The 15,532-nt window shown below is 31.0% G+C and overlaps 1 protein-coding gene across 1 annotated transcript; it reads right to left on the bottom strand.

Annotated features, from left to right (window-relative positions):
- Positions 1 to 4,146: 4,146 nt before the first annotated feature.
- On the bottom strand, positions 4,147 to 5,719 carry LOC137918999 (uncharacterized). Its single transcript, XM_068761958.1, has 4 exons — positions 4,964 to 5,719; positions 4,636 to 4,716; positions 4,424 to 4,574; positions 4,147 to 4,331 (listed from the first exon to the last, which is right to left on the bottom strand). Exons 1-4 carry the CDS (start codon positions 5,717 to 5,719, stop codon positions 4,147 to 4,149), a joined length of 1,173 nt encoding a protein of 390 aa, XP_068618059.1.
- Positions 5,720 to 15,532: the final 9,813 nt, after the last annotated feature.

Here is a 15,532-nt window from a genome sequence, read left to right on the forward strand (position 1 = left end):
TACCTTTAAAAACCTATGTAAGTAATAATGTGCTTCTTCATAGAAATAAGTTTTTTTTTTCATTGAAAACGATGATTAAGTTATGACTTCGAGTTTTAAAATGTCTCGCACCAATTCTATTTCTAAGTTGTGGATTCAGAAACCATAAAGCTTAAGTATGATGAGACTAAAGAATCCATAAGGATTAACAGTACTCGACATTAACGGATATAAAGGATTAAAAGAGAAGCTGTATAAATAAAAAAAGGACAAGGAATCACTGAATTAATAGCAATTTAAAATTTTATTGGTCTGTTAAAAAAAACTTTTTAGTAAGCCAGTCCTGATTTATTTGTTGAAATACCAACTTATTTATATTATATTTTATTATATCAAAAACAATGTTCCTACACGTCAAGTTAATGTTCCTAAATTACTTGTTTTTATTTATATTATTTGTGTCTTGGAATGGAAAACTAATTTTAAATCGTAATATCCCATATTGTGAGCAGAACATTTCGAAATGTAAATTTTTACGATAATTTGGAATCTATATTACAATGGCTTTAAATACTGTTAACAAAGTAAAGTTTATGGGCGTAATTCAGGATGTTCTGATAATTAATAAGTGACTACTATTTTAAAACAATTTCACTTAATTCTTTTTACGACTGTATTCAAATAAATATATTTTTCGTGAACGTATTCACTAGAAAATTACATCTGCATGAAGCCATGTACCACAACGAAGCACCTGCCGCTACGTCGGTAGAGGAAGTTTTCACTATGCACTTTAATTCCGCAAACCGAAATAAATTTACTCCAGATGCATTGAATGATATTATTGATATTCATACGTATAACCGATATGCAAGTTTTGAAATTCGAAAAAGTTTCTTGCATTTTATGGTACTACAGATGTATACGTGATGACGTGATACGTGGTAAATATATAGTTCCTTTGTCAGCAAAAATCTTTAATTTTTTTTAACTATTTCTAATAACTATAAAGTGGGCAGTCTAAAACTCTGTTGTAATGCGAGAGTACGATAACTTCTGTTAGTACAATGTCTACAGGCTCAGATAGTAAACAAAAATTAATTTTAATAAATAGTAATACGAATTTTGAAAACTTTTTTTCTTACTTTGTTTTTTTTTGTTTATCGAGTGGCTCGTGGTCGCGGCGGTAGATGCGGCGTGGATAGGCCCCCCTCTAGATAGACCGACGAAGTAGTTTAAATCGTGAGAAGTCGCTGTATGCGGGCAGCGCAGAACCGGTCATCATGGCGATCTTTGAGGAAGGCTTATGCCTTGCAGTGACGTCAATAAGCTAAGAAGAACGGTAGACAAACACATCTTTTTAACATTGTTTTACTTAATTGACACATCATAAATGACAAATGATTACATCTTTACTATGAAAACGGTTATTATAATTGATAATTATAAACAAATGATTAAAACAGCCAGCTAAATTTTATATTCCATGAATCCGAGTCTTTACATTTTATTTAGATTTTCTACCTTTGTGAAATTCAAATGGTGTGCAATTTGCATTAAACATAAAAGCTTTTAAAACTGCGTGGCTAATGCGGCGGTGCCACTTAACCTTACTAAAAAGCTCCATTAAAGGTTTTTGATGTTTTCGTCTTTAAATATTGTTCATAAATAGAAAGGAGAAATTAGGTCTCGTTATTTAACCATGTGTTGTATAGTAATTTATTAAAGCAAGACTAAAATAAGTTTTAACATATAACCAGGTTAATAATAACAATACACTTTAACATATATATATATAACATAGGAGTACAATAGGCGGTCTAATCGAATTACGCTATTACATATCGACCTTTTCATGGGTTTAAAGCGTATTAAAAAACTTGAAATAGAAGTATCGGTTAATAAGAAAGAATTGTATTGTAAAATCAACCAACATTGTTTTACATATTCAATAATTCATGTCTCTCGTCTCCATCCAAAGGTTGTCAGGTGTCTCGAGAGATAAGACCGCCTCTTGTACGAAATAACTGATTCTTTTTTTCAACTATTTATTGTCTATGGTGTAGAAAAAAGTGTTAATAATAATAATAACATTATACACATTTCACGTCATTTTTCATCTCCTTTTTTTTCAGCCAATAGACGCCGACTACAAGGCAAAACCTTCCCAAAATTCGCCATATTGACTGATAGTCTTGCGCTATCCACATCCAACGACTTCCGTGACCATAATTATATCGGTCCTCCTAATGATAGAGGTGGGTCGCCCACTCTGCGTCTACAGGCTTGTGGTTGCCTTTCGAGAACATATCGACCCTACCGGCTATCGATTATACTAGCGATGTGCCCCGTTCACTGTCACTTTAGCAATTGTTCGACCTACGTCGGTGACCTTGCTTCTTTTGCTGAACTCCATTTCTGATTCGATCTCGCGGCAAAACTTCGAGCATAGCCCTCTCCATTTAACTCTTCACCATAACAATACAAAAAAATGTAATCTGAAGGTATTAGAGATAGGGAAACGGAAAATACAATTTTGGTTCTGGGACAGTGAGAAATTATGCAGCTTTACAAAATATCAATAGATAGACTCAACTTTTAACACATGTAACTAGGTAGTCTTAATCATCATTCCAGCTGAGTAACATATATGTATACATACATACACAACGACAAGAAATACTAAATAACTGTGGCATATTGGGAGTTTCTAACGCGAGACTCTAAGATGATTCGAGTGATCAAGAATGTGTCTATACAAGAAGTGGAAGTGCTAGATAAGAAGGTTAGGTCGCATGAAATAATATACACTAAAGCAATATAAGGAATCTACTATAACTGCAAGGCGTTAAGAAAGTGTCTTGACTTTGTCGAATTAGATAGTTTGACCAAATTAATCACTAATTATATTTTTGTTAAAAATAAAGTTTCTTCGTTGTTAAGTAACTCGATCTTTTAATGTGATATTATTAAAAACCACATATGGTATCGAAAAAATTTCTTAACGCCCACAGAACTTATAACATTGTAATAGTTAAAATCTACTAGAAAATTAACAGCCTAGTTTAATTATGGATTTACACAATTTACGCAATTGCTTTCACCAAGGATGACTTCGTTAGCTACGTTTGTGGCCATTAAGCAAAATTAATTTACTTAAATATCATAAATATTTTAAGAAAATATGTTTGTTACTTTCATGTTGAATAGCAAAAATATATTGCCATTAAATTATCCTACCATATCTATTTCATCAAGACGTAACAATTAAACATCTCAATGACAAACCAATCTAACAGCTATCATGAATAAAATGGTATGTAAGGCAATAAAATTTTTACAGATATTTATATTATTTTACAGAATATTGAAAACGACAAGGACGAGGGGCTTTTGATATTCCCGCAGATTACTACTACATATAAATTTCTAAAGACTACATATTAAATATAACTACATTGGAACTTCGAAACAAAAGATGGCATTTCACGTTTGCCTAGTAATTTAACTCGATAACACGCTCTTCAAATCAGTGATGTTTTACGCTACTGTTTGGTAGCAACATCACAATAACTCTAAGTTTCCATGGAACACCCTTATAATTTGACCTCAACAAACCGCACCTTTTTTACGTTACTCGAATTTTCAAAAAACAATTAGTCATGTCAATTATTGGAGACAGAATAATGAGGCAATATAAAGATATGTGTTAAGAGGTAAAACTATCGAATTAAAAAAAACCTGTACGTAACAAAATTTTAGTTTGATGCACAATGTTATAGACGAGTAACTTCACTTAATATTCCTAAAAGAAACATAAAAATATAGTTTGTGAAATCGTCATAGGTTTAACCGAAATAAAATTGATTTAAACAGGGTACTTAGTCAAAAGTCAAACTTAAAATTAAAAAAAAACCTTAACAAAACAAACCGTGATTAGTAATAGTATACATTACATTTTTACTTTTTAATACATTATCATAATAACTAAAAAAATTTTTATATACAAATATATATATATATATATATATTATGAAATAAACATGTAGCTAACTATCATGATTACATATTGGCTGTAAATATATTAAGTAAATATTTAAAAATACACTAAAAATTATACTTTTATGTATGCTTTTTAAGAATCACCATTTTCTTCCCCGATTCTCATTAAGAACTATCAAAATTTATAACCTTTTGAAATTGGAGCAGTATAACGAGATATGACGCCACTAAGCCGAAAAATGTAAACGGAAGTGATATATTGATTTCTATCATACGAAATACAGAGAATGATAAACTGCGAATTTCTATTAGTGATAAAAGAGAACTGGCAGTGCTACGATTGCTCTTGTCTGAAAAGAGAAAAACACAATTAGCAAATTGAAAAATATAAACGCCCTTTTAGTAATGAGTAACATTAAATCAAAGCTATTTAAATATTTACCAAACACGTCCTTGTAAATCCTTGAATAAAGTGCTGATTGAAATAATTGGACTTCATTCTGAATTTTTTCTCCATAAGCACAAATTAATATTAATGGCACGACCATAGTTACACACATCCCAACGTCGAACACTCCTTCTTGCCAAGTGTACTGAAATATAATAATATTGTAAATAAAAATCATCTCAAAGTAAATAAAAATGTTTACGTACCTCGTTGTTTATTATATTGAATGCAGCATGATAACTCAAACTTAGAATCGTTATGAATGTCGCTGTCAGAAGAATTAGTAACTGTAATAAAGATAATACACCTTTAAATTTCAAAATTACTCCAATAATTAAAAAAACAACGGTGTTACTAGGTTCCGAAAAATGTTATCTAAATTATTATTAAGGGAGACTAATTATCCATATAATTAAAAAAATAACAAATGATATTCTCAGCCATATTTTAATATTTGTTTTTGTTTTATAGTTTATTTTTTTTGTTAACGACCTCTTGAATATTACTGAATATAATTGGAAAAAAAATCAATACCTGCCATTGCAAGGCTGCGTTGAGTAAATCGTAGATGTTTATTATTTTATAATATAAAGCCAATAGTCTTTTCACCTTAATTTTAGGATTGTTAGCTATTAGGTTAATAACATTGTTATCTTCAAAATTAACAGACGCATTTTCCGAACAAAAAATGATTTGGTCATTAATTGGAAAGGATGACATCAGTAAAATTCTTAGAGACTTCACTCGAAGTTCGATTTGTTTAAAAAGGTAACCGTAATAATAGATCTCCCATAGGTGATTTAAATGAATAAGCAACATATCTGGCCATAAACTAGCCCCAGCATAATATTTTTGTTGATAAATATTAAACAAAACAACAAGCATTATCGTTATTATATTTTGTACACAATTACTTATAATGTTACTCTTGCTCAACCAATCCGATTTAATTTCTTGATCAAATTGAAACAATTCACAATAATGTTTTTTAAGTTTATTCCAATAAATAACAGTGAAAATAAACAACATTAGGTGTTTTATTAAATTTACATCAATCACAAAATCATACAGTCCATGAATTTTTAAGACGTAATAAACTGAAAAAATATTTAACAGAAGTGAATACGTTAAAGCACATATAAAGACAATGCCTCTCATTTTAAATATCACGGGTAGTCTGTTAATTCCAATAACCCACGAGATAATTACGTATACCTTAGATATTATATCAACAGATATTTCTTGACTCTTATCTACATACGTATTTACGCGTACTTTAGGAAAAGACATTGCGACTTACAATACGTTCTTAGATCTAACGGCCCACGGTCAAACATATAACAAAACTAATATACTAATGGATAAACGTGATGAAGTAATTCACTTCCAATAAATAATAAATTATTACAATAACAGGCTGCTTCTTAATGTTGTTCATTACTATAAAAGCTTTTAAAACAACAACTAAAAGTTATTGCGTGTTTATCGTTAAATAATTATTAATGTGATCATATTTCAGCCCCGAATAAATATATTCATAGCTTATGATGTAGAAAATAAAAATCTGAATCTCTTAAAAGGTTAATTGACAAAGAATGACTCCGTCATTGAGTTCGAATTATATATAATAGTTCTAATTATTATTTATACGTATATTAAGTATTAAAAAAAGTTATATAAAACTTCTTGCTTGATTAAAATATGCGCCAATTTAACCAAAAGTTTCAAACAGGGATTATCCGATCCTAAATTAATAGCAGATTTATTTTTTCATTTCTATCTTCGAACCATTTTTTTTCTATAGTTTTTCTATTTGTAAAATTTATCAGCCTATTGTCATGTACATTAAAATTACACAGGTTGTTTGGTTATGGGGTACGATACGCGATTTAAAAGAGTCAACAAAGATACGCTACAAAAATCAATGTTGTCAGAAATATTAAATAACCTAATGATAATATAGTAAAATAAAGTATTTTCAAAGCACGGCGAATTATTTAAGATTAAAGGTATTTATTTTATAAAATATTTTTTTTTTTGATTCCAGATTTAAAATTCCCTTCAAGCTAATATTAACTTGCAGTGCGTCTTTCCACCCTTTGGCTGAAACAATTTAATAAGCAGCTTGTTTATATCTTTGTCTATTTCTTAATTTAAGATTAAATACAAATAAGCAATTGTGTTTGTAATGTTTTCTTCTAAACACCTATGTCATTTTAGAAACACATCGAATGTTTAAAAATTCAGAAATTCTTTATTCAAGTAAGCATTTACATACGCTTTTTATTCGTCTATTATTTTAACATTGTAAATAGTACACCGGTTCGGAACGCTGATCTGTTGAGAAGAGCCGACCAGAAACTTAACAGATGCTCTTTTAAATTAAATTTAACAATTTTTTTTAAGTTCAGATTATAATGTCAACCTCGTTAATGAGTCAACAACAAACATACTTAGTTCCGCAAATTTCGATCAACTAAAAACTCCTTAAGCTTATTTTAAGCTATAATATTTATTAATTAGCTATAATAAGATTTATTTAAAAATACACTTTTAATCTTATATTTAAAACTAAGAAACGGAAAATCTACTATATCTTGTTGCACTATGATCGCGTGGACAACAGATGTTTAAAACCTATAATACCTTTACTATTTATTTTATGTTATTACCTACATTATTTCCGTAAATGCTAAAACGACGTAAAAGGTTGATTGAAAGTTCTTAATGGTAAATATTCCATAGTATAAATTATGCCGCTTATTCATCTGTGACTAACTGAATTCAAAATATCCATGGTTTAGTTTTAGTTACTAATATTTCTTGAGTAATTCAGGTTATACTTGATGTTGGAGCGTTTTTTAAATAAATTATATGTATGTATGTATTTACGTACATTAGACGTAGCATTGACATTTGTGATTGATGAATTCAATAAACCATTCTTTGCTTATTTATATATCATATATATATATATATATATATCACATACATGTATGTATATATATATATATATATATAAGCTACCGGGCATAGATTAGCGCGGGTGTATTGGAATGTCTCTATTCGAATGTCGCTGTACGCTGTTAGCCGTTTTGGCTTTTACAGCTTCATCAGACTCAGGGCTCGCGGATCCAAAATCCGCAATCTAATAAGCAAAAAAATCTACGACAGATGCGTCGCCTGACGTATTTTATTGGCTACTTATTATCTAGTCGGTTTTCGGAGAAAGATGTAATCCTTACTTCCTAAGACATTTTAACTGAATACATATCGGTGCTGGGGGAGGACCGGTTGGAGTTGCCGGTCCGTGCGCGACGCAGTAGCGGGCACACGGGCGGTTTTAAAAACAATTCGGATGTCGTTCGCGCACCGTAAGAGTTGCGCGGGCGAAAAGTAGAAAACTAGAAACTCCGTTGGGGCGGAAACGTTGTAGAATAGAGCGACCACGACCCGGTAGACAGGTCATGGATAGGCCACTCACTATATGGACTGACGACACAGTACAGGTACACACATAGTACAGGTCGCAGTAAGTCGCTGGATGCAGTCAGCGCAGAACAGGTCGTCGTTGCGATCTTTGGGGAAGGCCTTTCTTGCAGTGGACGTATATCGGCTAAAAAGAAGAAGAAAAATTCCTAATAAATGCATTCAAAATGTGTTTAATTTTAATGAGCTTCTTATAATTTAGCTGATAAAAGTATAATCATTATTAATAAAATAATATTAGCCGTACAACTTCCTCTGCTCCTCTCCTAGACAGTCTTTTCCATAGATTTTCAACAAGATCGATCGGAAACGGACTGTATCCAACGTCTTCTGACTACCTTAACAACTTCGTCTGGCCTCCTGGTGTAATAGGAAAGTATAAGTAAGACTTACTTAATCATAACTAACATTTTGGTAAAACTCTTGTCAACGAAATTCGATACCCCTAAGAAAATGCCTTCCTATTACTATTCCTAAAAGTAATTATTAGGTCATGGATAGCTTCGTAACTTTAATTTTCAGTCGTAACTCGGTTTTCACCATCACAATATCTTTAAAAAACCTTTATAAATATCACAACTTTTGCTATAACTGTACTCAAAAACTCTTTAACAAAAACATTAGAAAGCAAACAACTGAAACTAAAAAACTGGGTCTAAGTCAGATAACACTAAACTATTAAAAACTCGATCAATTAATTGTTAATAATTAATTATGTCAAATTGGTAAAAAAAAAACGTCTACCATCTTGCAGCTCTGCCTGAATTTGACTCTCGAATAAATATTCAGCCTGTTATGTTTAAAGTACATAAGTAAATTCGTTTATTCTTTAAGACAACGATCATCGGGGAAGTTATTTGTGATTTTTTTAAAATAAAAACGTCCAGATTGCTTCAGTTGCCTATTAAACTTTTATGGTTATAATGCTGGTCAAAGAAATTTAATTTTCACTGGATGTTATCCAGTACAAATTAAATTTCTTACTTTGTGAGAAGAGTTTGACTCTCCACAAGGTAAGAAATTTAATTTTCATACGAAAACTAGCGCGCTTATGAAATACTCTTTAGGTTATTAATTTAGCAGGTACTTTAAAGAGGCTGTGCTATTTTATGTACAAACATTAACGAAACCCGCATTATTAGCTAAATGCTTTGTTACAGTAAAACATTTGATTTTGTTTTGTTAAAAAATATATAATACATAATTTTATTTAGTGATACTACTTATTTATGATCGTTTAGGTGGTTATGAGTTTAAAATTCGTTACGAAATGATGTGATCAATTATTAAAGAATTTTCAAAAGCCAATCGATGTTATGGAATTGTTCGTTAACAAGTTCGTTAGCGGACCTGTCATCGTGAATTGGACGAAATGGCTCGGCGAATTAATAATTACGTTTGAATAAAATCAACCAAGAAACGTTTACATTAAAACGATGTTATTTTAAGTAAATATACCATAAGTAAAAATTACAAATAATCACTGAATTAAAATAAGGCCAATATTACAGGAATTTTTAAATTGTTATTTCTAGACATCGTTACATGGTACTAGAATAGGCCGCCTGTAATACGAGAATATACAGTGCTGAGTATTTTTAATTTATACTTCAATATTTAGGTAATCTTCTCAGTTATCACAAACTATTTAACTTCAAGTAGGTACTGTTCAAATACACTGAACTTACAGTGTAGAGTTGGATATACCATTCAAAAATCATTGTGAGTTCAAGTCTTCAAAAATCACCGTTGTCATTATTTCGCCCAAAGGACATCAACTGAGCAATGGCAGTCCAGCGGTAGTAGACTAATACTTGCGATCGCAGGTCGTTGGTTCGATTTCCGGAATACAGTCTTATAACTCACAGTTTGTACATTAATTATGTGAGATTGCTACTTCTTACAAGTTTTCAGAGGATGGGATACATTGACTTTGCGGCAAGCAAGAGTAATCTTGATACACGGCTTCGAACAAGTAATTATAGTCTTCTGCTGTAATTACTTCACTATATTTGTTAATATAATGAACTTATGGAAGAATAACGCAATAACACTACAAAAATTTGTGTTAGCGAATAAAAGTACAGTTAAGAGATTGTTTTTCATAGATTGCTTTCATATAACGTTACAAAAATTTATTAGCACGGGCTCAATCAAAGGACATATTAATTACTCTATTTTATATTATGTTTACGATTAGGATGTATGGAAATTAATTGTGCTAATTTATAGGAAAACCCTTTTAAAAAAACTAATTATAAAAAGAAAACTACAGTAGGTAGCGCATTACGAACTCACGTAAGCTTAATTTTATGCTGACGACTACAAATGATTATAATAATGTCATATAATAAAACTATTGTATATTGACTTTGTCGATGAAATTATTAGCTTTAAATGGAGATTACAAATCCTTCCTATGTAATATAATCTTCAGAAATTGATTCATTTTATGATAAATAAACTCAGTAAAATTTGGTTTACATATACTTTAAAATTAAAGTGCGTATTGAGGCTTTCTTTCAAAGCAGTAACTTTAATAACGTCTATTCCCATGGGAGATGAAAAGCGCCTGAAAAGTGTCTGAAAGCTCCATCGTGAAAACGTTCTTCATATATACGTTACACATATTATAAAAAAATAGTGTTAATTTTTAAACCACCGTTAGCTTTCAATACATGCAGTTGCCATGTTATCCGACTTTGATAATGGTATCAATCCAATTGTCAGTTCGTAGATTTATTTAATATTATATTAGGTATACGAAGTCATCAAAAACGTGCGGTTGTTGTGCCGAGCTGGTGATACGTGCAACTGATACACCCATCACTCACTCTACCGGCGACGAATTTTGCTGGATCTATTAATAAACATTTAACAAATCACTTACTGAACAAAAAAAATCATGCTTCGGTTGAGCTGTAGCATGCCCATTTTCCGAATACATGTAAACTATCAAGCAGTTTGGCCACTCGACCCAGAGACTGCAAGTGACGTCACATTGTACCCAAAGTAACACGATCAAGCTATAGCTAGTTCTGAGCATGGATTCTCCTTGTGCATTTAAGCGTGTTAAAACATTGACAATAACTATTGAATATATTTAAATAATCAGCAATATCACATCAGCCGTAGGACATCTCCTGCTAGACCTAGCCTCTATAAAGATTTGCAATGAGACTGGATGAAAGCAGTTGAGATCGTCTGTCCACCTTGTGCTTGGGAGACAAAGGTTACACTTGCCAGTTCCCGATCTCCTCTCCAGAACATTAATTCCCCAACGGCCATCTAGGCGTAATTAATAGCACCCTGTGTTATTAATATTTGTAAAAACGATTAGCTCCGTAATATCAAAAATTGACGATATGAATCAAGCCTTCAAATAACGTAAACCTCCAATCACATTTATTACTATACATGTTGTTCAAACAGAGCTAGGATTGAACTTTGCTTAACTTAAACCATAAAAACAGCTAGGGAGGACAGCGAGCGCGTTCATGATACAATGACTATATAGGTCACACTATTTTTAAAGCTATTTTTGCCGTCTCTTAAATGAAAACAAAAATATCAAGCTGCCACTTTCACATGTCACCTAGCAAAACTTCTAAGCCGTGTAAATTCTTAGAAAAATAACCCACGTAGTAATCTGGAGACAATCCGACCCACATCGCGTTGAAGCGAAAGAAACCTACATTTTTACAAAATCTTTATGGAAATATTATCATCATAAGAGATAAATTTTCGCATCAAAAATATTATAGTTATGTTAAATTAAAAAACCCTCGAAACCGAAATATTTGTTATTTACCAATTACAATTTCCTCATCGTCATCACAGCCGTAGGACTTCAAATTGTGGACATAAGCCTCCATAGACCATAGATTTCTAAAAAAAAAAACAATTGGAAGCGGCCTGCTATCAAAACCTTGTTAAGATTGTCTGTCCACCTTATAGATGAACATTCTACAATGCTGCGTGGTCTCCTCTCCAGAACCTATAGGATCCAGCACATGACTTTTGCCCGCTATGATACCTGCCCACTGATTCTTCAACCTGTCAATCCGCTAAGCTATTTTAGATACTTTCGTTACGGTTATTAACGCGATTTATGTATAATTAAAAGTAATCTAATTTCAATAAAAATTAATCGTTCTAATATTTATTTTACTAAAGGCTTATTTCGTTGAGTTATATTTTAATTTTTTTTTTCGCTTTATTGATATTTTTAATCATACTTTTAATTTAAAATCTAAATATTTATAAGATCACTATGCGGACTAATTTCTTCTTATTCTGTCCAACTACAAAAACTACTTCATCGTATCACTGGAAAATCTTTTATAACATAAATATTCTTGCAACCTCACAATTGATGTCCAACCAATCTGTGTCGATATTGTATTCATCATAACTACAACCACTATATAGTTCACGATCTTTGGATAAACGATACCGACTTTGCACACAACTCGATTGAATAAGTTTTAATAGATTAAAATCTGCTTTAAAATAAACTGGTAATAATTTAAAAAAAACTTATCTCAGGAACGTTTTTAAAGATAGTGAAGTAAATAATTTTCTATTTCAACACAAAAAAAAACCTTGGAGAACTACTTAACGGTATTATCAAAAATAGTTTCTATTATTGAAAATAGGTCAACGGTGTATCACTTTTATTGTATGAAATATAGAAATATTTCATATCATTTTTCGTCATAACAAAGAATGAAGGGCATAAGCAACGTTTTCACTTCAGTGAATTGAATAAATCTAAACAGAAATTTAATTTCATAGCTAGTAATGTACTTCTCAATATAAATTATAAAATATTTTCTTCGTTGTAAATATATTTTCGTTGAAATTACAAAGGCTTACTTTGAATGATCCAGTAGACTCGGCATAAGTTTTCTACTAGGTAGACCGACAACATCGCAGCGGCATGTCGCTGTATGCAGGCAGCACAATATCTGTAATCGTGGCGAACTTCGTGGAGGCCTATACCTTGGGGTGGACATCTATCAGCTAAGATTATGATGGAAAACATGTTGAATATTAATCCAGTATTTTATCGAAAAATAGTAAAGTGAAAACATGACCAGAAAATTTATGCTATTCAGGGTATCGAAATATAAATTATTGTGCAGAATCCGTTTGCCGTTACTGTACGACAGGCTAGCGTGTTAAGTCGATAATTTCAATAGTTATAGCACGTCCAATGGAACACTGTACACTCGTAAGATTTGCATACTACTCGGCAGGCCATGCGCCAGCAAATGATAGCTTTATGCTTTATATTATTTTATATATCTTAGCTTAAAGTCGAAAGTTTTTATTTTGTTGGATGACTTTTTTCGACTAATGTCGAAAATAAAACATAAAAAGTGGGTCGCCGCTATTTCTTTGTTGTTTATAATGCAAAAAAATTTAATAAATTTTTGTTTTACTTTACAATAAAAAAGAAAAATGCAATGCTAAAAAGTTGCTTTTGGTAAATCCAACTTAAATTATAACAACACAAAAATTCTAGCGTTTTCGAATATTTCCAAAAAATTCCAGAAATTTTAATTTAAAGAAAAAAAAAGCACGCCACAGTCGACATTTCGGACCAAGTCTCTATAATTTTTAAACGTGTAGTCCACTTTTAGCATTTTTACCCATTTGAAATATTCTGGATATACGAAAAAGCCGGCGTTACAACTGCTCATAAACTCAATTTAAAAAAAGGATAGTTTTATTAATTTGTCCCTTAAAATTCTACTTCAAAATACCTCATTCGAACACTTAAGTTCACACAAATAAATCTCATTAATAACCCGTGTCGGAGAAAAACCTAAAGCTTTAGAAAGTTTTTATTTGTGTTAGGGGCGATAAATATATTAAAAATGGTAACTAAATTAGGACAGGAGAAAATTATTTGCATACGACGTGGGTTTAGAAAATGAAATAATTTTATTAATTTGTTACTGCGCGTTGGTTAGGTTGAACCGTTGATGATGTAAAAATACAATTACTCAAACCGCATTTAATTATTTTTTAAATTATTACATCTAAACAGTTTGACGTAAGAGTTTCGCAAATGGTACTACTATAACAAAAATTACTTAATGCTGATCATGATAATGCCGAGGAAATTTCGATTTTTGTCAGTATCTTTTCTGCTTTGCAAATCGTTCAGAATAACATTCGCTCCTAGATATTGGCTCCTAGTTATTTCGTCGGCAGCTATGTCGCAGTGATAATATTTGTTGGTTAACAATAAGTTTTTACAAAAAATACTGAAATTTTATTTATTTACTTTTGAAATAACAGGAATTCATACATATGTACGTACCTAATTAACCTACTTAATAAATCAATTATAACCTTTTGTAATCATAAAGTTCATTTAACACGTAATTTTGAAATGATATTTCAAAATTTTACATGTTTACTATAAAGTAAATCAATGTTATCAACGATATATATGATCATAATAAATGTGTACATTTTAGAAAACAAAACGTTCACATACCACCGCCCGTCGTTAATCTAAATATATTATTACTAGATACCTATTTTATGGAATCGGATACTTCGAAAATCTGTGGAAGACTACAATTTAATATATTAAACTCATAAACATTTTAAAAATTTGTTATTTCTCTTTTATTTTTTGATAATAAATTGTTACTGCGAATAAAATATTGCACCAAAAAGCTGCACATTTCACATGTGCCACTGACAGCAGACAATCCTAAAATACTACGACAATTTACCGCTGAAAGAGCCAACAGGCGCTTGACAGTTTGTTCTATCAATACAATTTTCTTCTTAATTTTATTATAAATTAAAGTTATTTTAGGTAAAAGGAACCAAAGAATTGAAGAATATTTGTTTTTAACATTTTCTTCGTTCCGGAACTGCAAAAATTTCTTGATTGTAATATTGGTTATTATTTTATATTGGTTATTATGTTATATTGGATATTTGGTTTCAACAAAATGGTGCATGTACATGAAGTTTGTAAATTTTATTCCCAGCAAACTTACCCCTATGGTTATGTAGTCCTAATTTAACCCATTTGAACATTTTCCAAACAAAGTATTTATAAGTTGAAATGGCAGTTGATAAGAAGGGTGCAAAGCGCGTGGAACAGGTGGTCGCTGGGGCCCTAAGGTTCTGAAGTAGAGACCACAGACCAGTGTAGAACATCTATCAAGCAGGTGGGCAAACGACCTTGTTAGGGTCGTCGGACAACGTTGGATGCAAACCGCTTTCCGTTTGAAATTTACGAGAAAGGCATAAGTTCAGTAGCGAGCGTCCTACGGCTAAAATTATGATGATGAATTACATAAGTTAAGAATAATAAAACAAACAGAAACAACGATTTACGTTCAGAGGATATAACTTTTAGGAAATAAAATCTCAATACTTTTATATTCATTAAATCTTTTTTACAGGTCCGTCGACAGCAAGAATACCAAATATCATAAAAAAATTAATATGTAAAATATTAACAAATCACGGTTTTATTATAAAGTCAATTTTAATAAATAAAATCATAGACAAACTTTAGGTTGCCTTTTACGTAAAATCTATGTAACCTTTTTTATGATTGATATTGGCTACATA

Source organism: Battus philenor, unplaced genomic scaffold (assembly GCF_028537555.1).
Source record: "Battus philenor isolate CCGP_79_NKW_IND1 unplaced genomic scaffold, ilBatPhil1.0.hap1 SCAF_15, whole genome shotgun sequence".
In the NCBI taxonomy this organism is placed as follows: domain Eukaryota; kingdom Metazoa; phylum Arthropoda; class Insecta; order Lepidoptera; family Papilionidae; genus Battus; species Battus philenor.